The sequence below is a fragment of the Scomber japonicus genome, chromosome 13, assembly GCF_027409825.1.
Source record: "Scomber japonicus isolate fScoJap1 chromosome 13, fScoJap1.pri, whole genome shotgun sequence".
Taxonomy (NCBI): Eukaryota; Metazoa; Chordata; class Actinopteri; order Scombriformes; family Scombridae; genus Scomber; species Scomber japonicus.
The window spans coordinates 23,878,876-23,903,853 of record NC_070590.1 but is presented as its reverse complement, the minus strand read 5'-3'; the positions used below and the strand labels follow the sequence as shown (position 1 = coordinate 23,903,853).

Here is a 24,978-nt window from a genome sequence, read left to right as displayed (position 1 = left end):
AAATGAAGGGCTCATTTGCATGGCTGAAGCTTCATATTAACTTCAGATAAATGTTTGAATACATTTTTGCATAGAGGGAGCACTGTGGGTCACTTTAATTGTGTAGTTAAAAGTGCATTAAGGGTTTCTTAATGAATATGAAAGCTGTTGAAATACATAATGGCTTTGCTTTACAGCAGGTCTAACACTGTATATTCTATGTGCTCGGTGAATGAAGTTGATTTATTTTTCTGAACTCACTGGTCGTGAGGAGAAAAGGGCCTGTTGCACACACTTGCTTCTTGCCTGGTTATAAGTAAAACCTGTGCTTAACATCACCAATAGCAAAGGCATGTAGCTCTTAGTCACAGTAGACATTTTGAGTTGACACTATTAAAGTGTGACAGTGAAAGAAAGAACATAAATGGAATTCTAACATCATGACATTTAATATTACCACATGTTGATTTTTCACCTGCGACATTTGAAATTGTCTTCAAAGTGATTTCATGTCTCATGATACCTGCATGATGCTGTTTTATCAATTCAACCGAGGAGTCAATACCAGAGAGACAGCAGGGAATTATGGGTCTTGAACCAAGCATCAGTGTCATACATATATTTGTCTGGGACTAAGGTAAGAGAAGAAGGCTATTCTATATATTTCAAATGCTGTTGTTTCAATGCTTGGGGTTCTGTTTTCTGCACACACAAGCAAAGCCTTTGCGGTAGCCCTACCTTGTCACGCTATGCACTATGCATGGCAGAGGCAAGCTGATCCTCAACAAATTGAGAGAAGTACGTTACAGAATTGTGCATACTGTACTGTATAAATATATTCCACCAACAAATTTGTCTCAAGATTTGTGGATATCAAGATGAAAATTCATTTTCTTAAAAACTGAAGAGGACTTCTATTTTATGAATGTTTTCTTTGGATTTTGGAAAAAAAATAACTAAATCTTTATTATTTTGACACTCCATTATTAAATTAAGCTGGGAGCCAATGCTGTAATATTATACTATGAAAACAAAAACCATAAAGTTCAACAGGCTATCAGTTTATTCATTTTACTGGGGGCGTCTGAACTTTTCATGATTGAATTTAGAAGGTATTTTGAGTCTGTCCAGCTTATAAACAGTACCAGTAAAATAAAGGTTAAAGAAAAAAAAGAGGGACACCACCGGAAGTCGTAATATTTTGATCTTGTCCTATTGGCTAGAAGAGCTGCTGACGTCACGAAGTGCAGCGCTCTCAAACATGAAGGCGCAGTCATGTCTGACTTAACTTTACCTGATGTAGCTCAACAACTCTTCAGAGATATCCAGAAAACTTACCAAGAAACGTCTAAAAGTAAGACGAGAGCTTTGAAGAGAGATGAACTTGACGGTTTAATGTAAACGCAGCTGTTAAATGACAAGCTAAGCTAACAGGTTATTGACTTTGTGAGCAGACTGGCGGTAATTTACCTGTGTAGCTATTGTTACTGTAATTCACTTAATGTGAGTTAGTTATCGGGACATGTAGCGTTCATGTTAATGTAGCATTAAAGGTACATTTGCACTACTTTAATGTACTAGAATGTGCTTTACAACTTGATGTAATTAAGTATTTGTGCTGAAGATGGCGCTGCTGCTGTAATATACACTTAGCCTACATTTTAATTCATTAGGTACATCTCTGTAAAACTAATACAGAACAATGGAACAGCCCTGTAATAAACCCGTCCTTTATAAGGTCATAATGTTCAGGTGTTATTTCATCTTATTTCGTGAGGTGTTTATTTATGTTATGGACATTTTTGCAGGCTGTAGTTTGTGATGCTGTTGTCCTGTGTTGTATGAATTAGAGTAGACTAAATATTAAGAAACATCTCTCAGCTCAGTATATCAGTACAGTTCAACAGGAACTCCAATAGACCATAAAATGAACCAACACCGCTCTCTTATAACCTCATGAAGGTAGGAGTTATTACACAGCTGTTGGATTATACTGCATTACCTTTGTTGAGGTGTACCTAATAAACAACACGCCTCCTCTAATTATAGGCAACTATTGGCTTGCACACCTGAAAAAACGAACCTTTTTTTACAGCAGACATTTTGACATGTCACAGCAGATAAATCACAGGTGTAATTAATAATTTAAATTATGTCTCGGTTCCATGTAGGTGTCCCTCAGAATCTGTTGTGCATACTGCCTTACTGGGACACTCATATGGAGCTGAACTACATTAATGTTATTAGTTCAAAAAGGCCTATTGGGTATATTATGAACAAGATTGTCCAAACATGATGAAACTCACATAATTCACACATCACCAGCCCATCTTAATGCCCAGGCTCACAGATCAACAGATAATGTTACAGTAATTGAACATAGGTATTATAAAATAGTTGGATCAGTTTTTATTTCATAGGATATAAACTTTGGGAATGTTTATGCCACCAAAGACTCACCACAAAGTCATGTATTGTTCTTAAGGGATTAACTCCTGCCAAGCCCTATATCCCCATTTTTCACAGCATGCCTCCGTGGACTTGTTACCAGTAATAAGTAAATGGGCTCTATCTATAAATGGTCATGTTGAAAACAGGCAAACTGAGGAACACACTCCTATTCTTAGTGTTGGCTTTCAGGAACAGTAGGTTTCACTTGAATGGTAAAGTCACACATAGGGACCGAACAATACTGCAGGTTTGAATAGTTGACACCGAGCCAATCTGACACAGTGCCATGCCCTGGGCCATATCAACAGTACTTCTGCATATTTTTCCAGATATTATCTGAAGGAGTAGTAAGACTTGGGCCTATAACTGTTTAGCCTCCAGCATCTCTCTATACCAAAAAGAGTGTTACAATGGATAGAAAAATTAAGTATCACCCACAGTGCATCCAAATATTGCATCTACATTGTACTGTAGGTTGTGTTTTTTAAGGGATTTCTCTGTTATACTGTAAACTCTGAACAGATTGGCTACTCACCCTAATAGAAAAATATTACTTAAAGTTTTTTTGTTTTAAAAATTACCATATTAATAATCATACATTAACATTTTTCATGTCATTTTTCTTTATTTTTTGTAGTTTCTGATGAACTGCTAATTGCGTAAGTATCAATGTCCTTATTCCTCTCAACCATTAACTTCAATTATTTTTTACAAGCTCTGCCACTTATGTCATGAAGACATTATGTTACTTTGAATCATAACAATGTTCTGAATTTAAGACTAGACTCAATAAATATAGTTACTCTCCCCCCTCTGAGTCTGATCTATGTATAAAGTCCTGCACATGGCTAAATGTGAGTGGGTGTGAAAGTGCAGAAACCACACTGGGGAGGTGTTGAGGCATTTTTACAGTCTGGATTAACCAAAGTGACGTAGCATTGAGACACAATGTCATGATGCTCCTGTGTGTCTTTCCTAGGGCATTTCCCGGCACAGTGGTTTGAGTTACTGAGAGTAAAGGGGTGCTCCCTGTCTGGGTCACAGCCACATCCTGTCTGTTAGTCAGGACGTCTCCACTTAAGGGGCTCTTTATCACTTTGTGGTATTTCACAAGCAGACATCATTCCTTGTTTTATATATTTTCTCCTGCTTTCTCTCATCGCTTCCTCCTAGGCAGAACTCTGGCATCCACACTAATGATAGCAAGCAAAATGTAATTAAAGGAGTTATTTTATATATTTTTATTATTAACATTATTATTTTTGAAATGTACTTTTACAAGTTTTTAATGGAGGATAAAACTGGTACAAAACAGCTCGCCTATTTTTCATGTCAGTGGATGCATGATGGTCACATTTTAAAATTCTGAGCTCAAGTACAAACTAAATAAAGATACTCTTGTCCATCTGATGTATCAACTTTAAATATCAAGTTTTGGTGTTTGTCTCCTAAAGGCAGATATGTCTGTTCTTCTATCAGCCAGCAGTAGCCTCCCCCCAAAAAAAGTCAGACCTGAAGACAGATGGGTTTTTTTTTTTTTTTTTTTTTTTTGTGAATAAAATGTTTATTTATATTTTTGCACATCAGTATTTGCACACAGCTGCCCTGTTTAAAAACGAAAAAAAAAAAAATAGGGCAAAAACCAACAAGAAATATACCAGCCAACATATATAGAAGTTATAAATCATGTCATCCCGTATATCCACATAGAGAGGAGTCTCCTTTTTTAAAAAAAAAAGAAAAGAAAAGAAAATGGAATAAATGAAGGAGGAAAGAATAAATCCATAAATATTCCTCTTGGTGATGTAAAATAAACAATCACAGGAGCCAGGTTTAAGAACATGTCAGTCTTTACATGGACTTATTTTTTTCCATTGAGTTAACCATCACTCTTTTTCCATTGATGTAGAGTGGGTGGCAACAGTTTGAGCCAATATAAAGTTATAATTTTTTTGCCACCAACAACAAGATCTTCAACAATAGATGGTTTTTTTTAGCGGCACACACTCTTAAGGGTTCATAATCAGATTGTTGTAACTTGATCTTTACTTCTGTTTGTATACTTTTTGCAGCATGTTTTACATGCATAAGTCATTATTTTGCATTTGTGTTGCGTTCTCATGTACACATTTAAACTTGGAGACATGAGTACCAAATATGTTGTGTGTCTTCTTTCTCTCACATCTTACATTTTCTGTCTTGTGTCTTTCAGGCTGAAGTTTGTCTTTGGGCCATGTGCGCTGCAAGCTTTGGACCTGCTAGACCAGCGTTCAGTCACCTGTCTGTCATCTCCCAGCGGACGCAAGGCTTTCCAGGTCTGTCATGCATCTGTCAACACTGTTTACTTCCTGCAAATGAATGTTTGCCTCCTGACACTCATTTATCACCATGATATCCACATTCTTCCACAGTAAAACAGTTTCCAACCTGTAGGAGCTCCATCATTAGTTTGTTTAGGAGAACTTTCATTCCAATGATTAAACCTATCGTGTTCTTGTGCTCCAGAAACTAGTTGGTCTCTGACTCTTGTTGACCCAATTTTATTCCTGTCACAGTTTTTCAAAATTCAGAGTGAAATCATGCAAACTCATGTGTGTTCTTCTCACCAAAAGAGCACATTATCACTTTAATAACAGTTAGTCAATATATTTGCATTAAGACCAACAAGATTAGCAGAACTACAGTCTTTTGGGTTTTTTCAGAAAAGGAAGAAGTGTAAGAGAAAGAATTCTTTCAGTGGATGTTGACATTTAATTTAGTTTTATTTTAGTCCGACTGTTTGAGAACATGGCCTATAATATTTTTTTACTTCTATTAAACTCTAGTTAAGAATCCTATTTGTGAAAATCCCCTCACTCACTGATCCTCACAAGTCAGAACATTTTAGTCCACTGTTTAATGCCAAAATGTCAGAAGCCCTTATTAACAAAAGGTCATGAGTCAAATTTTGCATGTATTTGTAGTTGGCAGTTTCAGGTGGTTTGAAAGAAAGCATTAAAAAAAATAACCTCCATTGGTTGTTTCCTGATAAATCGCTGAATCATCCTGTGGGACACGCACTAATCATGTCCCAGCATGGCTCAAACTGCTCAGTATTGTGTGAACAGCCAAGCGAAATTGTGCCTTGTGCCATTTTATATTTATAAAGGTCACATTAAAAGGTGTAACCTAACTCGCTGAGATTTTCTGACGTCTGTGGGTCACTTTATGACATCCCATCACTAATGTATCACTGCAAACCTTACACATAGAAACTCACTCTCCTCCCTCATTTTAGTTCTTTTTATTGTATCAACCCATCATTGTGTAAACTCACATATTTCCAAAAGCACTTTAAAAACACAGAATAATAGTCATTTTATGAAATAACTTTATATCTTACTATCAAAGAAGAAACTTTATTGCTCCCTAATCTTTAAATGAACTGAAGTCATGGTGTCCTCAAAGTTCAAGTGTAGGCTCAAAAGGACATAGAGGGACTTGCGGTGGGCGAAACAAGGCGGTCCACTGAGTCTGTGGTCACTATGACCCAAATTTCCTGTAAACTCCTTCAAGTACTGGCAAAAACAGATTTATAGAAGGAACTATAAAATACAATGCAGCTAAATCCAGATACGAGTTGTGTCCTCTCGGGACACTTTGAATTCAATTGTCCTAATTGTTTGATGTCATTCCTTCAAGGCTGACTGATGTATGTGGTCCAGCAGCATTTGTTGGAAATGATTAATACAATAGTCTATCTTTATTCTCCTCTCTTCTACATAAAAACCATCATTTATACAACCCCATTTCCAATGAAGTTGGGACATTGTCTAAAACGTGAATAAAAACAGAATACAATGAGTTGGAAATCCTTTTCAACCTATATTCAATTGAATACACTACAAAGACAAGATATTTAATGTTCAAACTGATAAACTCTGTTGTCTTTTTGTAAACATTCACTCATTTTGAATTTGATGCCTGCAACATGTTCCAAAAAAGCGGGGACAAGGGCAACAAAAGACTGGGAAAGTTGAAAATGCCCAAAAAACACCTGTTTGGAACATTCCACAGGTGAACAGGTTAATTGGAAACAGGTGAGTGTCATGATTGGGTATAAAAGGAGCATTACCTGAAAGGCTCAGTCATTCACAAGCAAGGATGGGGCATGGTTAACCACTTTGTGAACAACTACGTGAGCAAATAGCCTAATAGTTTAAGAACAACGTTTCTCAACGTACAATTGCGAGGAATGTAGGGATTTCATCATCTACGGTCCATAATATCATCAAAAGATTCAGAGAATCTGGAGAAATCTCTGCATGTAAGCGGCAAAGCTGAACACCAACATTGAATGCCTGTGACCTTCGATCCCCTCAGGCATTAAAAACCAACATCAATGTGTAAAGGATACTACCACATGGGCTCAGGAACACTTCAGAAAACCATTGTCAGTTAACACAGTTCATTGCTACATCTACACAAGTACAAGTTAAAACCATATATAAATATATATATAAAGCCATATATCAACAACACCCAGAAACGCTGCCGGCTTCTCTGGGCCTGAGCTCATCTGAGATGGACTGACACAAAGTGGAAAAGTGTGCTGTGGTCTGACGAGTCCACATTACAAATTGTTTTTGGAAATTATGGACGTCGTGTCCTCCGGGCCAAAGAGGAAAAGGACCATCCAGAATGTTATCAGCGCAAAGTTCAAAAGCCAGCATCTGTGATGGTATGGGGGTGTGTTATTGCCCATGGCATGGGTAACTTGCACATCTGTGAAGGCACCATTAATGCTAAACAGTACAACATATGCTGCCATCCAAGCAAGGTCTTTTTCAGGGACGTCCCTGCTTACTTCAGCAAGACAATGCCAAGCCACATTCTGCACGTGTTACAACAGCGTGGCTTCGTAATAAACAGAGTGCAGTTAACTAGACTGTCCTGCCTGCAGTCCAGACCTGTCTCTCATTGAAAATGTGTGGCGCTTTATGAAGTGCAAAATACGACAACGGAGACCCCGGACTGTTGAGCAAGTGTCAGGCAAGAATGGGAAAGAATTCCACCTACAAAGCTTCAACAATTAGTGTCCTCAGTTCCTAAATGCTTATTGAGTGTTGTTAAAAGGAAAGGTGATGTAAGACAGTGGTAAACATGCCCCCGTCCCAGCTTTTTTGGAACGTGTTGTGGGCATCAAATTCAAAGTTAGTGAATATTTGCAAAAAGACAACAGAGTTTATCAGTTTGAACACTAAATATCTTGTCTTCGTAGTGTATTCAATTGAATATAGGTTGAAAAGGATTTGCAAATCATTGTATTCTGTTTTTATATACGTTTTACACAACGTCCCAACTTCATTGGAATTGGGGTTGTACAAAATGTATAATGAATTCTGCTTTTTTTTTTCTTAGAACATCTCTGGGAAATGATGAAAGACCTCTTGTAGCACTTATAATGTTTAGATGAACCTTTATACAGTGAGGGTTCATTTCATCCTTAAACACATTATTTATACTTAAGGAGGTTTTAATGTTATATCCAGTGTCCAAAATACCTTCATTTACATGTGTTATCGTGTTTCATTTCAATATTTTGTGAATTAAGAGGAAATGAGGATTTGCAGACTGCTTTGACGCAGGTCTTACTGTACTTGTTGAACTGTTTGCGTAAGGGAAGCCTGTGGGAAGATCACATGTTTCTCTCCCTTTATTGTATCGGATTGCTTCACTGTTTAGTTGCAGCTGTGCAGCACTTCAGTTTCAACATCATGACTTACGCAGGGAGACATGCAGCTGTAGATGAACTGATATTAAAACAAATCATTAAATGAAAAACTAGCAACAGATCGCTGTTTATCTGATCTATCAAATGTGTCATAGTTAGTATACAATGGACCATTTAATCTACAAGATGTCACTAAAATCTATTTCTCCAACGCCAATTTCTAATGTTTCACACTTAGAGGACTCCGAATAGTTGACTGTAATGATGGAATTTGAGTATTTCATGGAAAGCAGTGAATGACCAGAGCAGTGATTTTTCTTTGTCCAAGTTGAATATTCCTGCAGTTTGACACTCACCTGCAGGTACAGACTCTTAAATTACATCATGCGATATTGGACATACCTCCAAGGTGGTTTTACAGCATGAACCACACATTAATAATCACAGAATGTTCTTTTTCTCATGACGATACAGTTTATTTTGTGTGATAAGCTGCTGTGAGTGTTGCTGCTGTGATCTGGTGGAGGTCTGTTTTATGTTAGCAGTATATACAGTTAGGGAAACATTAAGAGAGACTTGAGCGCTCACAATGTCTCATCGGTTGTTTTTCAGAGCCATGCCACAAATATTTATCTTACACTGCTCTCTGACTCTCAATTTCAACATGGATGGTGAGCGCCTCAAGGATAAGCTGCTGAAACCAAAGCAAGACAAGCGTTGCCTTAGTATAAAAGACTTAATATTTAATGTATATAATGAGTTTACTGACTTTAGGGTGATGAAAACTGGGAGTAAAGTGAAGATGGTACACTGAGGACCAATGGCTGAGTCATAACAGTGACCTTTCAGGATGGACCATATTTGGGCTGCATGTGAAAGTGCTGAGAGTTTGAGGATCCCTGTTGAACATCTTGAGTTGAATGAAATCTGTTACGTCACTATGGGGAAGTGACTCAGCAAGTGTCCTTACATTTCCATTTCCTGTAAGGTGGGAATAAAAAGAGGAGAAGAAAGCTAATCTGTCTCATCAGGTCAAATAATTAATCATCTTACATAAACAGAACATTTCTGGAACTTGCGATCTAACTGGGCTCTACGTCAGCTATTCGGAAGTTGATAAATTAACTAATGATTTCCTGTTAATATCCTGTGTCTGTGGGACAAATTGGATATTCTCATGTTGCTGTTGTTTTAGGTCTCTTCTTTCCGTAAAAAGAATGAATAACTTGTGAGAGTGTGCCATTTCACTGCTGGGATTTTTCAACTTGTGTCATTCCCTGTGTAATTCACTGATCTTTCCAGTAATAAAACTCCAACTGTGTGGGCAGGAACACTCTATGGATGTTCAGTCTTTAACTCGCTGATGAGGACAGATGTGCGGCAAAGATTAGTTCATGAGGTAGTTGATTGAGATTATTTTGGTAATTGATTAATTATTTAATTCAGTCAAAAATGGCAAAACACTTGCTGTTTCTGCTTCATCAAATGTGAGGATTTGCTTGAAAATAAATAAATACATATATTAGAGCCAGACTGATATATTGGTCAGCCAATGTTGGCTTTTGGCAGATATATTGGTATCGGCATATGTTTGTTTGGGTTTTTTTTTTAAAGTTATATACACAACACTTTATGTTATTTGATCATTTTTCTTAATTCAAGTTGAATATATATGTACATGTTTTTGTTGCCGTAGGTGTTTTATTATTTATAGGAATTTATAATGATTAAATTCCTTGTGAAGTTTACAGTTTATAATGTTTATAATTAAACTGTAAAACATCACAGCCTCTAATATATATCTTTATCACAAGTGTTTGATAACCACATCGCAAAAACATTCATTTTGTGCATATATTCTATAGATTAAACCTAACCCTCAGAATTATTTATTCCCTCATAGCAGTATTGACATCGACCCCAAAAATCTGGTATCAGTCACGCCCTGTTATAAATGACTGCCAGTTGAACAAAACTAACAATATTAATATATTTTTCAATTATTTTTGATATTTTAGAAACAAAAATACTCAGTTTGGGACTCATCAGATAGTATATTTGCAGGATAGAAAAGAATGATCACCTATGACTATAATATTTTCTGTGCCTCTGGTCATGTTTGACACTGCTTCCAACTGAGCAAGAATGTCTTTATAAACCAGTGAAAGGGGCAGTTGAGACGACGCTGTGCTAATGTGCTCCCCAACTTCTCCAGTTTTCTACTGACTGGAATGTAAAATAAACTTTGTCCCACAGAAGAAAGCTTTTTAGCACTTGAGGTAGTTCATTCAGTGCACACATGGGACAGGCCGTGTGTGTATTTGTGTATATATAACTTTTATATGAGTCAACCACTAGTGATGCAGATGTAGGTCAGTGTAGATACAGGACCTGTGTGTGTGTGTGTGTCCATTTGACTTCATACAGCTTTAAATTTCCGGCCCTTTTCTGGGATGTGGAACCAGTGGACAGAGGGCCGTCCAACCTCCTGACCCTCTGGCTTGTGGTGGTGCCCCGCTCTCCAGGCTCCCACGAGAGTCGAGCATTTCAGGCAGAGACGGATCCGGATCTTTGCCCAGGCTTTGACTCTCACTGTTCATGGCAGTTCTTAACGTAGTTCCTTGTTGTAGAAACCTGGATCTCTGCCAGACAGTGAAGGCCCGCAGTTTGTGGTGTCTATTCAAGATATTAGCCGCCAGCAGTGCCACATAATCTAAGTTGCCAGCAGAGAACAAAAACAGGCCCAAATGTGAGCTGGTTTTCAATAAACCAGGCTCCTTTAGAGATTGTAGCAGTTCTTGGACTGGTCTCACAGTTTTACAGCTTCTAGCCTTGCATCTTGCTGTAAACTACGCTTTATTCATCTTTGCTGACATGTGTGAAGTCCATGTAATTGTCTCTTTAGGCCTTATTTATAATGAGGTGTCACCCTGAACAAATGAGGTGTTTTTACTTTTGTAGGTCACAGGAGAAGGTAATTTACTAAAGCTCTGGAGAATAATGGAGCCTGCTCTCCCATCTTGGGAGACATTAGTTATTGGGAAGTGTCAAGCTAATCCCGCGACTTAATGTTCTCGTGTGTCATGTGCATGAGGACGAGGTTTAAATCACCGTCTGCAGCTGAGTGTGCGCGCCAGCATTCACCGACTGCAGAGGCGCTGTCATGTCAGCTGAGGCCATTAGGCACCACATGCAGCTTGTTTAAAAATGCATCATTTCTATCCCGTCTCCTCCAAATAACTAATGTGAAACGATGAGGTTGGTGGAAGCAACCTCACCTTCAACCCAGCTGCCGTTCTCTCACTTCTGTGCATCATTTAGAAGGAGAGTCCACCCAAAAAACACACTCTCTAATGGGATATTCCAGTTATTTTAGACTTTAAAATCAGTATTTAAAAAGAGACAAGCTGGGAATCTCAAATCTTTATCATCATTGTATTTGCTTGATGGGCTTACAGCTGTGAATTAGAAGAATTAGAAGATGTGCTTGTTTCCCAGTAAAACACCATGACCTCTGTGATAATGTGGGAACACTTTAATTTCACACATGAAACAGCTGAAGGACTCCTCTCCATATGACATCATCACATCAATCATCACTTTGCTGTGCTTTTTAAGGACAAAAGGGTTCAAATTCAAAAATGAGAAAGAAGAAACCATTTGAAAATTAAAAAAGAATTTAAAAAATATAAATTTTTACTTTGACATTTAAGAGTTTATTTTAATTATTGAATCTAAAAACAGAATTTCGTTAGAAGAGAAAACCTTATTAAAAGAAAAGTAGCTGAGTATATGAAGTGTTGTCGGTGGCCGTCAACTTTGAAGCACGGAGGAAGATGTCTCCGTTTACTCTGAGACATTTTCACGTCTTCACTGCTCTGATCCTCTGAGCTCAGGCAGCCATGTCCAGACTCATTGCGGGACAACTGGGACGCAGCAAAGAAGAGCTTGTTTGCCTTCATGCCTTTCCATGCTTCAACTGTCTCCGCTGCTCATCAGCTGCGCCGCACGCAATTGGCAGCCTACACATACCGCAATCATACTTCCCTCCATAAAGACACGACTCACACTTGTTTCTGTATGACCTTTCAAATACGAAATTCGAAACTCACAAGCTGCCACATATTTAAATGTTCTTTGCATGAATTTATTGCAGGTGATGGGAGGCTCGGGACGTTTGTACACCTGCTTCGTGTCCTGCCACTACTGCCCGTGCCCGGCCTTCGCCCACACCGTGCTCCTCAGAAATGAAGACCTGCTGGTGAGTCTCAAACAAACTGCTACACTCAGAGAGGCCTGGGTTTCCATTCTTGAGTACAACTGTTCATACACAGTGGTCCTGCTGGGGTTGAACATTTGCAAAACAATATATATATATACGGGAGAGTAAATAGAGTAGCATATTTACACACAGCCATTGTGTCTCGTCAGCCGAGCGTGAATCCTGGAGAGAACGGTCGTCTGGGTCAACAGCGAGAACCGAGCACACGTCAAAATGTGCCTAACAGATGTATTGTGGTCGCGTCGTGTTTTTGTCTGCTCATCGAGGGGCGTCTCCGTCTCTCTGAATGGATGTTTGTACTTGTGCTGTAGCTCTAAATATCTGCCAACAAATAACCTCATCCTTGCTCCAAGTATTATGAAGACTCGTAACCCCTGGAGGATGCAGCTAAAATCAGTGTGAGAAACAGAGAGCTGAACCCGACCGTGGAGACTCCCCTCCAGTCCTTCGGCACCACTCGTATCATTCCCCATGAAATCATAACTGAGGACGGTAAAACTAAAGCCATTTGCCGCCTCATCAAACTGGTGATGAAGCTGGAGCCGACTTCTTTGAGTCGATTTTTACAAGTTCAAACCTGTCAACACTTAAGTGACTTCGTGACTTTGACCGTGCAGCCTGTGGTCCTCCCCCGCTGGAGCCACTATGTTACTTCAGGGGCTCTGCAGTTTCCAACATGACTGGATAAGGCCAGACCAGGTCTGATCTGGCATATAGGTCAGAGGAAAGATAAAGCTGCAGGAGAAGGCCATGAGCTCGCAAACAAGAAAAAAATCCTGCTGCACGTTTTGCCTTTTTCACCTCACGTTGGCTCATTGCTTATGTAAAAGACTAATCCACAGACGTGTTAATGTCTTATTTATAATGCATGGAAAGGGCTGACAGTGAAAACAAATAGGTCATTAACAACGTGTTAATATTTATAATAACAACGTGTTAATATTTATAATAACTAAAGAAACTTCTGTATGTGCCCGCTGACACATTTACTGCACAGTTACTTTTCATTCTGCTCACACGTTTAGCTACTGCAGTTACTTCTAGATCTGTTTGGAAAAATAATACACACTCAGACTATTCTTCATAAGTGCTTTTCTTTTATAGACATGTTTATAAATTGAAATAAATATTGGAAATGGTCCTGGCATTTCCTTTGTGACTATTATTTTCAGATTGAAGATTACTCAGTGGAAACATTTCAACAGGCTAGAGCCCAGTGGCATCTTTTCCAGTCTGATCCGACTGTCACTGGCGCTTCATGTTTGTGTCATTAATCACGCCGGTGTCCATGTTCATGTGATGAGTCAGTGTCTACGCTCTTTTGTCTCTCAGTGCAAACACATCTTGGCCGCCTACCTGTGTCAGGCCACGGGCATGAGTCAGCAGGAGAGCGTGTCTGATCAGCAGATGTCAGTGCTGCTCAGCGGGACCGCAGCCCCGTGACACCCAGGTACACTCGATAATGGGTACGGCAGGTGGACCGGCACACCTGGCTCCACAGGGGGGGACAGCGCGGATCCCCTTGGACGAGAGCAGATGTTTTAAAAGGGGACACTCCGGGTCACCGGCGAGAGGATGGGAGCACGGGAAAACTTACCAAGGTTCCTGCTCTTATGTACGTCTCTTTGAAAGGCACCAGATGTTGCTTTATTTGTTTTTTCTTTTGGAGGAGTTCTTAATCTGTTTCCAGGGTAACGAAGTCTGTGCTGTGTTATTTTTAGGTCATTTCATTCTCGAGTTGCATCAATTAGGGAAGTAGTGATTTACTCCAGAGACATTTTTAAAGTATGAATGTATGTTTTTGTCTACATGTGTTACTTGTAAATATAAATTCTTATATGATTTTCAATGCACATTTTAAGGAATAAAAGTCTGATCTGTAACAATATAAACATTGCCTTTATTAACAAAATATTTCACCATACATACAGATCGCATCATGTTAAATAGCAGTATCAGTTTGCAGTCATAGTTCTGTTGAATGAAAGAAAGAAATGGCCTGAAGAAGAAAGGTTGAACGTCAGCTGTTCAGATGTTTTTTTCCTGATTAGTAATGAAATGACACGAGAGCACACTGACAGATATTTGGAATGAAAGGCAGGAATGTTGAACTACATCAACTCGTTATTGTCCGTCTTACCTTGAAATCACAAAAAAAGGCAATAGTTTGACATCAATCAATAGCTCGTAGAAAGCCAGACACCTACAGTACTTATTTTAACACGTCAGTCAAGAAAGACGATACAACGCTACAGTGCAGTTACAGTATATATGTCTCCATTGGAATGTACTAAAACATTGGCACACTCCTGTGTTTTAGCCCTTGAAATAAGTCAGAGGTGGTACACTGTACATAACGGCAACTGAGGGGAGATCACCAAGCAGTGGAGGCAAGTGCTCAACTCAAGAACGACAACGACGGCAACAACAACAACAACGTGGTTCGACACCAATGAAGCACACCAAACAGAAAATCTAAAAACATCAGTGCAATGTGGTTTCATTTGTGTAGTGATAGCTCTCAGGTGACCGAAAATACCTTAGTTTTTTTTTTTTTTCACATATATTTTCACACTCCAAACAAGACTCTGCTCGTCTGACTTAATTCAACAATGCAAACTTTCTTGGTGATTTAACAGCTCTCACCTCCATCTGCATGAACACACACTCCTGAGGCGGAGCATCAAGTGCTTTAAGGACTGTGTCTGTGGGAAAGTAGCGCTGCACCATGAGCACTATCAATTGCAAAGGATATCAGGAATTCATCATTAGTGTCTCCTGCTTCACCCTTTAAAGATCATCTCTATCTTTGTGGGTTCAACAGTCGTGTTTGCTTGGACAAGTGTTGGATCATTAGTAATTGATTAAAACGTGTCCTTAATGCAACACATTTTAGTCATTTTCCCCGAAATGAAACGGCTAATCTCAGCTAAGTCAGTGACTTCAGCAGCATATGAAGGACTAACTGCATTAACAGGCCAAATGAGAGCCTCGGGATCCCAGCTGAGACTTTGTGATTTGGGGGGGGGGGGGGGGGGGCTGGACTCCTCAGGCAAGTGATATTCATGTACAAAGCAATGGTGCTTTGTTATATAAGCCACTACATGCACGTGTACCAGGGTGAGGAAGGGTTAGGGTGCTTACAGTTTGTCATTAATTGGCTCAAGACAAAGCAGCTGAGGATACTCTGCAGACATCGTGTTTCTATGAAGGATACGATCAGTTTCCCACTTCCTGAGCTTCTGTCTTAAGATATGTTGGTGTGGAAAGGACTGGGAGCAGCACCGCAGGTGTGTTTCCCTGACTTACAGCTTCTCATGTCTCGGGTCTGCGTGACCGACTCAAATCTTTCTCTTCATCTAGTGGTCACGAAAAAACACCTTTCTCTGGCTCAAAGCTGCAGGGGTCACAGGATTCATGTACGACCCCTGTGGCTGTGAGAGATGACTCATGCAATATGCAGCATTTCTTTCTTTTTTTTCTTTTTTTCCCCCTTTTCTTATTATATTTGTTGCATGAGAGGCTCTGTTGTTCTTGGGGATATAGCAGACTACTGTGTGCCTCTGTATACATTTTTGTTGTGGAGGATTTAGTGCAGCAACACCTGCAAACACTGGCACTTAGTTAAAGGCAGCAGCTTAGTAGAAAACTCTGCTATACAAAAGGTATTTTACGGTCTTATTTTGGGTCGTCTATGAGCAATAACAGTTTTATAACAGCTACTTTCAACAGGTGAAGCCTGTGCTGAGGATCATGACAATGAATTCATTTAAAAAAGGGTCACAAGCAAAAAAATAAGCACGGATGCTGACTACTTCTATTGTACCTTTCTAGGTCCACAAGCACAGATCTAGCCTCACAAAGTTTATGTTTTTTTTAGTTGATCTTGTACATTCTCAAAAAAGATAAGGTGTTGTAAATAAATAAATAATTAAACAGTGGCACTGATTGTTGACAGTAAAAAACAGCAGGAGTGTTTTAAGGTTGTAACAGGGTGGAGTCAGAATGATAAATAGCATTTCAGAATGTAGCAAAGTTTGGATCCTATTCACAGTCCTACAAATCCAGTTAGCTTCAACAGTTAAAAAAAAAAAACCTAAACAAACTCCTTCACAATACAAAAGTTACATAAGACTCTCCATTCAACATTTCACTGCTTGACCCCTGATACTTGGCACGATTCATAAATAAATGTCCACATTCAAGGCGTGATTGACATCTTCTTCACAGATCATACCCTTGTTCTTGTAAACATTAGAAACACATGGACATAAAATTCAAAACTGAAACAACAGAACTGACATGAAAGACTCTGTCACGGCCCTCTATAGCAGAGGGTCGATGGTCATGTGGATCTGGTCTCTGTTGCGCCTGCTGCCGTTGGAGCTGAGGTACAGATCCTCCCGGCGGCACAGGAAGTGCCGGGCCAGGATCTTGCTGAAGGTGTTCCTGAAGTCCTCGATGCGGTAAGCGTAGATGATGGGGTTGACCGCGGAGTTGGCGTGCGACAGAATGATGGCCACGTACATGACAATGGGCGACTTGTCCAGCTCATGGTAAAACAGCGTGAGGCAGTTGAGGATGTGGACGGGCAGCCAGCACAGAGCAAACAGTCCCACGATAATGGAGAGGGATTTGGCGGCCCGGATCTCCCGCTGCAGCAGCCCGTGGTGATGGCTGTCCCCGTTGCCCACACACTTGAGCTCAATCTGTCTCATCTGCTTCCTGGCCACGGTGAAGATCTTCAGATAGATGCCCAACATGATGATCAGCGGTAGCAGCACGCACACAAAGAAATTAAAGTAGACCATATAGTGCATGTCCACCACACTCTCAAAGTAGCATTGGAGCTTGCAGCTCCATAACAAGTCTCCACTCCTCTGCCCCTCCGTGAGGCTAGTGTTTGTAGTGTTGTCTGCATCGGAGCTGTTGCTTTTGTTCTTGCAGCCAATGTGCTTATTGTTCCAGCCAAAGAAAGGGATCAGGCCGATGACAAAGGACAGGATCCATAAAATAGCGATGATCTCTCTGGCTGTCTTTCCCGTCATCAACTCCTTGTACCTGGAGGAAACACAGCAGAGGTTACTTTCTGTTTATTTAAAGTATCTATTTAAAGTATTTTCAAGTTGGCAGTTTTAGGACATGTGCTACTCTGAAAATAGGAGACTCTAGAGACTGAGAACAGGCCAGCTGTGACGGATAAAACATGTGACAACAGACTGCAAACATGACTTCTTGTCTTTTCTGTGATCTTATAATTTATTTGAACTATTTTATGTTGTGTGTATATTTGCCCATGTACCTCTCATGCCTGTGTCTTCATTTCATTTTCTTTCAAAAGTCTCAAAATCACAACAAAACTGGAGGCTAGCAGAGCGGTCTGGTTAGTAAGACTTAAATGTTGATCTTGGATCTTGGTTTGTGTCCTTGGCTTCAGTCGTGCAGTTTGTTGGTGTGGCCTAACTGACATATCACATCCTTCCCACATGGCTCCCATGTGTTTGCTCACAACAATTATTCTAGTGAATCCTCTGTTTTCAGTGGAAACGACACCCTTTAATTCAAGAGAAATTTTAACAGCTGCAAAACATGACAATATGAGAAAAAAGTAATTAAAAGTAAATAGCTGAAGGGAATTTCCACTTTTAAGAGAGTGGTGTAATAAGTTGCAAAATGAAGATGTTGCAGCTGCAGTCTCTGACAGTGTCTCACATGGTGCTTTGTTTCATTTTGTACAGCCTGCATACTCTGTGTATTTTCTTTTACACACCTCAGTTGAGATGTGAGGGTGACTCACATCTTTGCGGTATTATCATTTACTGTAAGCTGGAGAGAACGGTGACAAAGTTAGCAACTGAAAGCTTCCATCCGCCAAAATACACTTCACTTTTCTCACCCTTGTACTGTATTGAAGCAGATACTGTTGCACTAGTTCCTTTTCATGTTTTGACACCTCATGGATGGGTGAAGGTTGAGCCTCAGCTTCATAAACTTTACACTGACTCCACATGTCACCCATAGAGCTGCGGCTTCACTGACAGCCTCGGCGCAGCAGGTGCAATAGAGACTGCAAGTCGAGATGCAGGGCTGACTCACACTAGTGCCGTCCTGACTGTCGCCATCATATGAACTGCACTCAAAGCAGAACCAGCAGTTTCCTTTAAGTGATTCAGACGAGCATCAGCATGGATATGACTCACACTCACACACACACACACACACACACACGAGTCAGCCTGTGCCTGAAGTGCCCCAAATAATTCATCTGACCACTGTAGCTGAAGTGCACATTCACATTATATCAAAACTTTAAATGGCAATTTATAATAATCCACTGTAAATCATCATTAAAACCTCAGTGAATGACAGGAGAGTCGTTAGTGAATGATTAATAAGTAAGTTCTAACATTAATCTGTTGTGTCATTTACAAGCCATTAGCTAAATTACTGTTAATGAATCATATTATAAATGACAAAATGGATTTGTTGTTCTGTAATTAAAAAACATAAAAAATCACTTCACTGTGTTTCATTACTTAACATTTTTTAATGGATAGTCAAATATTTTAAAGGATGAGTTCACACTTAAAAAAAACCCCAAAACAATACTCACACTCTCTGCCCTAACAGTGTGTAGTGTCCCGGAGCTCTGCCCACACACACACTAGAGCTTCAGGACACACACCAGACAGTCTGACCCAACCAAATCATCTCAAAACAACCAAAACCACCAAATCACAATGTCATTATAATTCTATTTGATCTTAAACAGAGAGTACACGGAGGCAGAATACCTGACCACAATGACTGATAGAAAACTAAGAAACATGCTGACAGTGTTGAGACTGAGTGGACGCAGCCTGACCACAGAAACAGGCCGTCACGGGCAGAACAGACGACGCAGGCTGTGTTTGCTTTGTCATAAAAAAACAGATTGAGACAGAATCTCACTTCCTCTTATACTGGGAAAAATATGGAAATAAGGATTTGTGAGAGATTTTATTTAAAAAAAAAAAACGAACCCAAAAAAAACATATGTATTCTTTCTGAATCTACTCCTCATCCTGACCCTCAGAAACTGTGTGGAGAAGTTCATGTGCAGTAATGGCTGAAAAATAGACTATACACCTTTTCCTTTCTGATGATGATGTAAAGTGTTGCGTGTACACTGATGAATTGACGCCTGAGTGGTTCAAGCCTGAGTTGTATTTCTCTTTTCTGACTCCAGTGACAACACAGTGGGAACCCATGAGCTACATCACCTTGTCTGTGCTGTTTCACTTCAGCTATATTTTAAGCGTAGCAGGTACTCACATCCCATTTCAAAAGGTTGATCAATCAATCATAAACAAACAGGCAGAAACTATTCCCCCTCATCTGTAGCTTAGATTTATGACACTTAATTGATCAGAATCACGTGTTAATCTGTAGTAACATATCCTGTATTAATATTATGATTGATTATTTATTGTTGACTCATTGTTTCTCAGAAATACAGCTTTAATTGTTTAAGTAGACATAGTTATACATTTTAACCTCATTTGAACCAGATGTGCATGTGTGCTGATATTAAAAACAGCACCCTCCCCACTGACTGCTGGCTGTGGTTGTCTTCTGTTACCACACGCAGCAGTGCCACTCATATCTGACTTTTTGATTTCAGTTTGTAAGCGTGTCAGGCAGTGGTCACACAGGCAATAGCTGTTAGAAGGAAGAAAATCCTTGTTGATTTTGGCCACTCCGAGTGATTTTTCTATGGATAAAGCTATAAAATGAAGCCAGCGTCATGCTTTGAACAGGCTGTGAGATATGAAAGTGAAGCCAGACTGTGAGGAAGTGGCTTCAAACGATAGAAAATATGTGACTTGATTGCAAACACTTCCTGTCTGTGTCTGTTTACAGATGAACAGTTTGTTTGTAAATGAAAGTCATGTTACTGGAGACGACGCAACTTTTTAATTATTAGCCCAGTCTACTGGCATTATAAGAATCATAACAAACGTAAAAACAGTCAATTATTCATCGGTGGTGTGCGCCTATGAACATGCGACACCCCCCCCCCCCAAGCAGGGAGGAGAGCCGGTCTCCATGAATAATACACCACTCTGACCACACAGAGAGGAGGCGAGGACACGATGACCTGCACACCTCCACATCTCCCCCGTATGTCTCCATCCTCTTCTTCCCCTCTGTCAAACATGCAGTGCATTTCCCAGGGGTCCCGCACATCGCCCCTCACTCTCTTTTTCTCTCTTTGGAGGCAGAGAACGGCCGGCCGGCTGAATGGATTAGTTCTGGCATGACGACAGCACGCTGGCATCTATCTTTGTTTTGCTTTCTTCTCTCTTTTTTTCACCCTGCTCTGTTCTTTATACATCACTTCTCTTCTCTCTTCGGCTGTGCTTCCGCCTAGGGCCATAGACCTCTGCCAGGCCACACACACACACACACACACACACACACACACACACACGCACACACACTAAATGTTCACAACATCCGTTTAAATGCCTGGCAGTATCCACAGCTCAGCTTCAAACACAGTGTAACAGGTGGCCGACCGTTCACGCTGATAACACTGAAGGGATGTTTTTCTTCAGGCAGTCTGGCTGTTTGTATGCAAAATCAACTGTGCAGCATTTGCATTATGAATTGTATTTGTGAGTACGTCTTTTACAGACAAGTTGTACAACTTGCACGACTAGTTGAGAAAACAACCATGTAAAGCAGCCACACATTTGTAAAGCTCTCATGCTCTTCAAAGATCAAAATCATCAAAGATATGATGATACAAGAAATGTTTTGACAGAAGACAGGAAGAATAATATAGATAAACTATTTCTCTGCGTGTCCTGCTGTGAAACTCAACTGCTACTCCTGTGAATCTTTTTTGTTCCAAGATGACAAAGTGTCGTTCCAGCCAAAGGTTGCATGTCGGAAATCAAATACTCATCATCTGCCCGTAGGTTTGATAGTTGATTTTTTCTTCTTCGTAGAAAACAGAGGCGGTGGTCAGCTTGGTTTTACTACAATAATACAAATCGTTACAACCTCCGACCAGTGATTTCCATGAGATTAACCCTTTAACCTCCTTCAAGCTCAACAGCACTCTGTGCAAAACAAAAAAAAAGTCCTGACACCTGACAAAGACTCTCTGGCTGGTCACCAATTTGTCCAGACTGAAATATTTCAACATCTGTTAGATGGATTGTTATGCATTTTTATATGAACATTCATGGTCTCCAGACAATATATCCTAATGACTTTGGTAATTTCCTGAGTTTTCATCATGGAGCTAGATGAAAAATCAGGAAATTACCAAAGTTATTCCCTGTTGATGTTGACAACAAGAAGACTTAGTACAATCCATACTAACCCTAAAAATCCTACTGTACCCTCTAAACACAGCAAGTGTTCTCACTGTCATTTAAAAGTTGGTGCAGTTGGTGTTAAACATTGGATGAAACTGAAATGCTTCAACTCATCTTAAATCATTGTTTAGATTTCCGATCCGAAAAATTGAAGATCACCATACACCATACACACATCGTTACCCAACTCCTAATTATCTGACAGCTAATCTCAGGTCATTTCAGGACTCTGCATTTGTTGTGGGGAATGTATTCCTCACTGATAATCCCTCACTGTTTATATCTGATGCATATTTCCATCTCCACCCTGTTTTCTGATCATTATCCGTGTCGGACAAATCAAAAAATCTTTATCAGTTATACTGCAAGTTGGCGTCACGTTTCCTAATTTTTTAATTTACATCAAGAGTGATTTGGGAAGTGCCAGGGTGGTTTAACAGTCAACACTTTACCACACCCACTTTAACTGTCCATTGAAATGAGGAAGCTGAAAGCAGCCAGAGATGATGCTCACCACTGACCAGAGCAAGGATGAAGCCAGCGGTGTTAGAGCAGACAATGCTTCCAGGGCTGGGACGTGCCTGAACAGATGATTTGAGAAGTCAAACAGGACAAAATAACTCGAGGGTCTTTTTGTTCTGAGAAATGTGAAGAGGGAACTCAGAGGGCTTGAGGAGAGCGATGAGGGGGCGAGCCGCTCTGCTATCTCCTGGGGTTTAAAACATCTGGCTCTGGTCTTTCACTTCCACTAAAAACAGCTGAGAAAACACTTTAATCTAAGACTGAATCGTGGCCCCAAAGGCCTGCAGACTGGCCCAACTCACTCACACACACACACACACGACATGCATGAGTGCGAGTTCACACACACCAGCCATCGATGTGGACATGTAACATGAGCTGGGTATAGACACACACATTTTATTATCACGTGTGTGAGTGTTGTGGGAGTGGTGTGGTTGAGCTATATAACTATATAATGTCATGTTGAAACTTCTTACAGAGAATGTTATGAGCGTGTTTAAAGAAAATAAAATGTTTACTGTGTGAGAAGGTAGTAGAGGGTGCCGTTTATTTTGTCGTAAGTCAAAAAATAGAAGCACAAATGGGGATTTTTATACCCCTTGGTTGGTAGCAGACCATCCCACACTCGTGTCAAACTGTCCTTTCTTGCCAGAGTTTGAAGCTAATGGAAATGACAGCACATCAACCGGCTTAGCAACAGCCCCACAGTGCAAAAAACAGCCTCCAAACCACAAGGAAACTGTAGCAACTGTTTCCTCCCTTAAAAAAAAAAACAAAAAAAAAGACAACTCTCTCTGACATGGAGAAATGCCAGAAACAACAGCAGCAGCAACAACACCTGGACACAGACAATTCCTATCTGATAAGAGAGGTTGTATTCTTCAGTGTGCGGACATGTGTCTCTGCTGGCAGCTGATCTGCTTGTTTGTGTTTCGTCAGGCTCACTGTGGACACGCTCGCTGGATCTGTGGCCTTTGGCCTCAGGATCAATAGAAGTGGCAGCTATGGCCAGGTATCGATCCATGACAAATTAGCATTTAAATGCTTTGCATCTTTGCACAAGTGCCTGATGATATGCACATCAGATGGCGACTGTGGTCAACTAAGACCAACTGTATTTTAAAACTGTAAGTAATTCAAGTAGCTACTTACATGAAGGTTTCTTGTGCATCTGCAGTTGGAATACTTAAAGTCACAGGCAAATGTAAAGTGGCATCACCTGAATCCTTCAGGTTATAGAATCAAGATTATAAATCAGTCACCTCAATCATTAATCATGTGCCGCAGTCAGATTGAAACCATGTAGAGGTATTATCTGATTATCATTATGAGTTTAGATATTAACCACAACTGTTTTCACACAAGGTAGATAAGCTCTGTGGGAAACTGACTCATAAGATCACAGAGCTGATACTCATCTTCCACCATCTGAATTCAAATGATTACAATAGGGGACATGTGTCAACATTTAGGGGATTTACACATATTTGTATGTGTAAAAAAATGTTTTTCTTTTATGAAGACGATTTAAAAGGTGGTCAGTATTTTTCTGCTTATTTAGTACCTGCATTACCAAGTTATTACAAGATTAAAGCCACATTTCCAGCAGAGAAAAGACTGGTTGGCTGAAATCCAAAAACCAACAGGGGTCCCTGCCAGAGGTCAAAGAGTTCCCCTGAAATGAGGATTATAATTCACTGATTTAACTCATTAGAAGAAAGTAAAATGAGAGGTGGTTTAAGAGGTGTTTCATCGTCTACACATTGTCATCTTCACGCCTACAGCACTAATCTGTTAGATGGAGTTTCCTAGGGAAAAACCAGTAACAGCTTTCAACAGCAGAAAAAGATTGCACATTACTTCCACATCAGAGATTAAATAAAAAAACCTAAAAATCTCACCTCAGAGGAATTTTGACGGCCAGATATCTATCTATAGCAATGGCTAGAAGACTGAAGATGGAGCTCTGGGTCAGCACCAGCACAAAACAGGCCAGGAAGAGACATCCATAGAAGTCCAAGTGTATGCCGACGCTGATGGTTATGGCGAAGGGGATGGCGAGGCAACCGACCATAATATCAGCCACAGCCAAGGACACCAAAAAATAGTTGGTGGCGTTCTTCAAAGTGGTGTTGATCGCGACAGCCCAGCAAACCAGGACGTTGCCGGATATGGACAGAACAGCAATTATTACTTCAATCACGATGTACAACGTAGTCATCTCAGCAAGAGTGTGACGGGGGACCGAAATCTGCAGGCTGTTCACAGAGAAGAAGGTCACACACACACACACACATACACACACACACACACACACACACACAACCACACAGCTCCTAGTCCCGATGGAGTAAAGTCTTTTCGCTGTAATCCAGGAATATTCCACAAGTGTGAGCAGCAGAAGCAGCCATCTGTGTGAGGAAGAAAATGATCTGATTTAACAAAAAGCTAGAATACTTCTGCATCACAAAGTTGAGTAAATATGTAATAGCTGCTTATTACTGCATTCATCCCTCCGCCTGCTGCGTAAATCTAACTATTGTAAAACAGATAATGTGGAGATGGTTTCAGCTCACCTTAATGTACCTGCACATCGTCTGTGGATGTTTTCACACCAACAGCGTCCGAACCGTGGAGCGTTTGTGCGGCATCTGTCA

At 40.1% G+C, this 24,978-nt stretch overlaps 2 protein-coding genes across 2 annotated transcripts; one reads left to right on the top strand and one right to left on the bottom strand.

The window, feature by feature from the left end:
* The first annotated feature begins 1,241 nt into the window (after nt 1-1,241).
* zswim7 (zinc finger, SWIM-type containing 7) lies at nt 1,242-13,903 on the top strand. Its single transcript, XM_053331037.1, has 5 exons — nt 1,242-1,333; nt 3,068-3,089; nt 4,643-4,745; nt 12,300-12,404; nt 13,758-13,903. The coding sequence occupies exons 1-5, from the start codon at nt 1,255-1,257 to the stop codon at nt 13,866-13,868; spliced, it is 420 nt and encodes a 139-aa protein (XP_053187012.1). The 5' UTR covers nt 1,242-1,254; the 3' UTR covers nt 13,869-13,903.
* Nucleotides 13,904-16,750: 2,847 nt separating this feature from the next.
* adora2b (adenosine A2b receptor) lies at nt 16,751-24,545 on the bottom strand. The gene is made up of 2 exons (XM_053331036.1): nt 24,223-24,545; nt 16,751-17,486 (listed from the first exon to the last, which is right to left on the bottom strand). The coding sequence occupies exons 1-2, from the start codon at nt 24,540-24,542 to the stop codon at nt 16,751-16,753; spliced, it is 1,056 nt and encodes a 351-aa protein (XP_053187011.1). The 5' UTR covers nt 24,543-24,545.
* Nucleotides 24,546-24,978: the final 433 nt, after the last annotated feature.

Coding starts and splice junctions, on each gene's coding strand:
- zswim7 (XM_053331037.1), top strand. CDS start 1,255: ATGTCTGACTTAACTTTACCTGATGTAGCTCAACAACTCTTCAGAGAT. Junction 4,746..12,299: donor GCGGACGCAAGGCTTTCCAG/GTCTGTCATGCA, acceptor AATTTATTGCAG/GTGATGGGAGGCTCGGGACG. Junction 12,405..13,757: donor TCAGAAATGAAGACCTGCTG/GTGAGTCTCAAA, acceptor TTTGTCTCTCAG/TGCAAACACATCTTGGCCGC.
- adora2b (XM_053331036.1), bottom strand. CDS start 24,542: ATGACTACGTTGTACATCGTGATTGAAGTAATAATTGCTGTTCTGTCC. Junction 17,487..24,222: donor GCCGTCAAAATTCCTCTGAG/GTGAGATTTTTA, acceptor TGTTTCCTCCAG/GTACAAGGAGTTGATGACGG.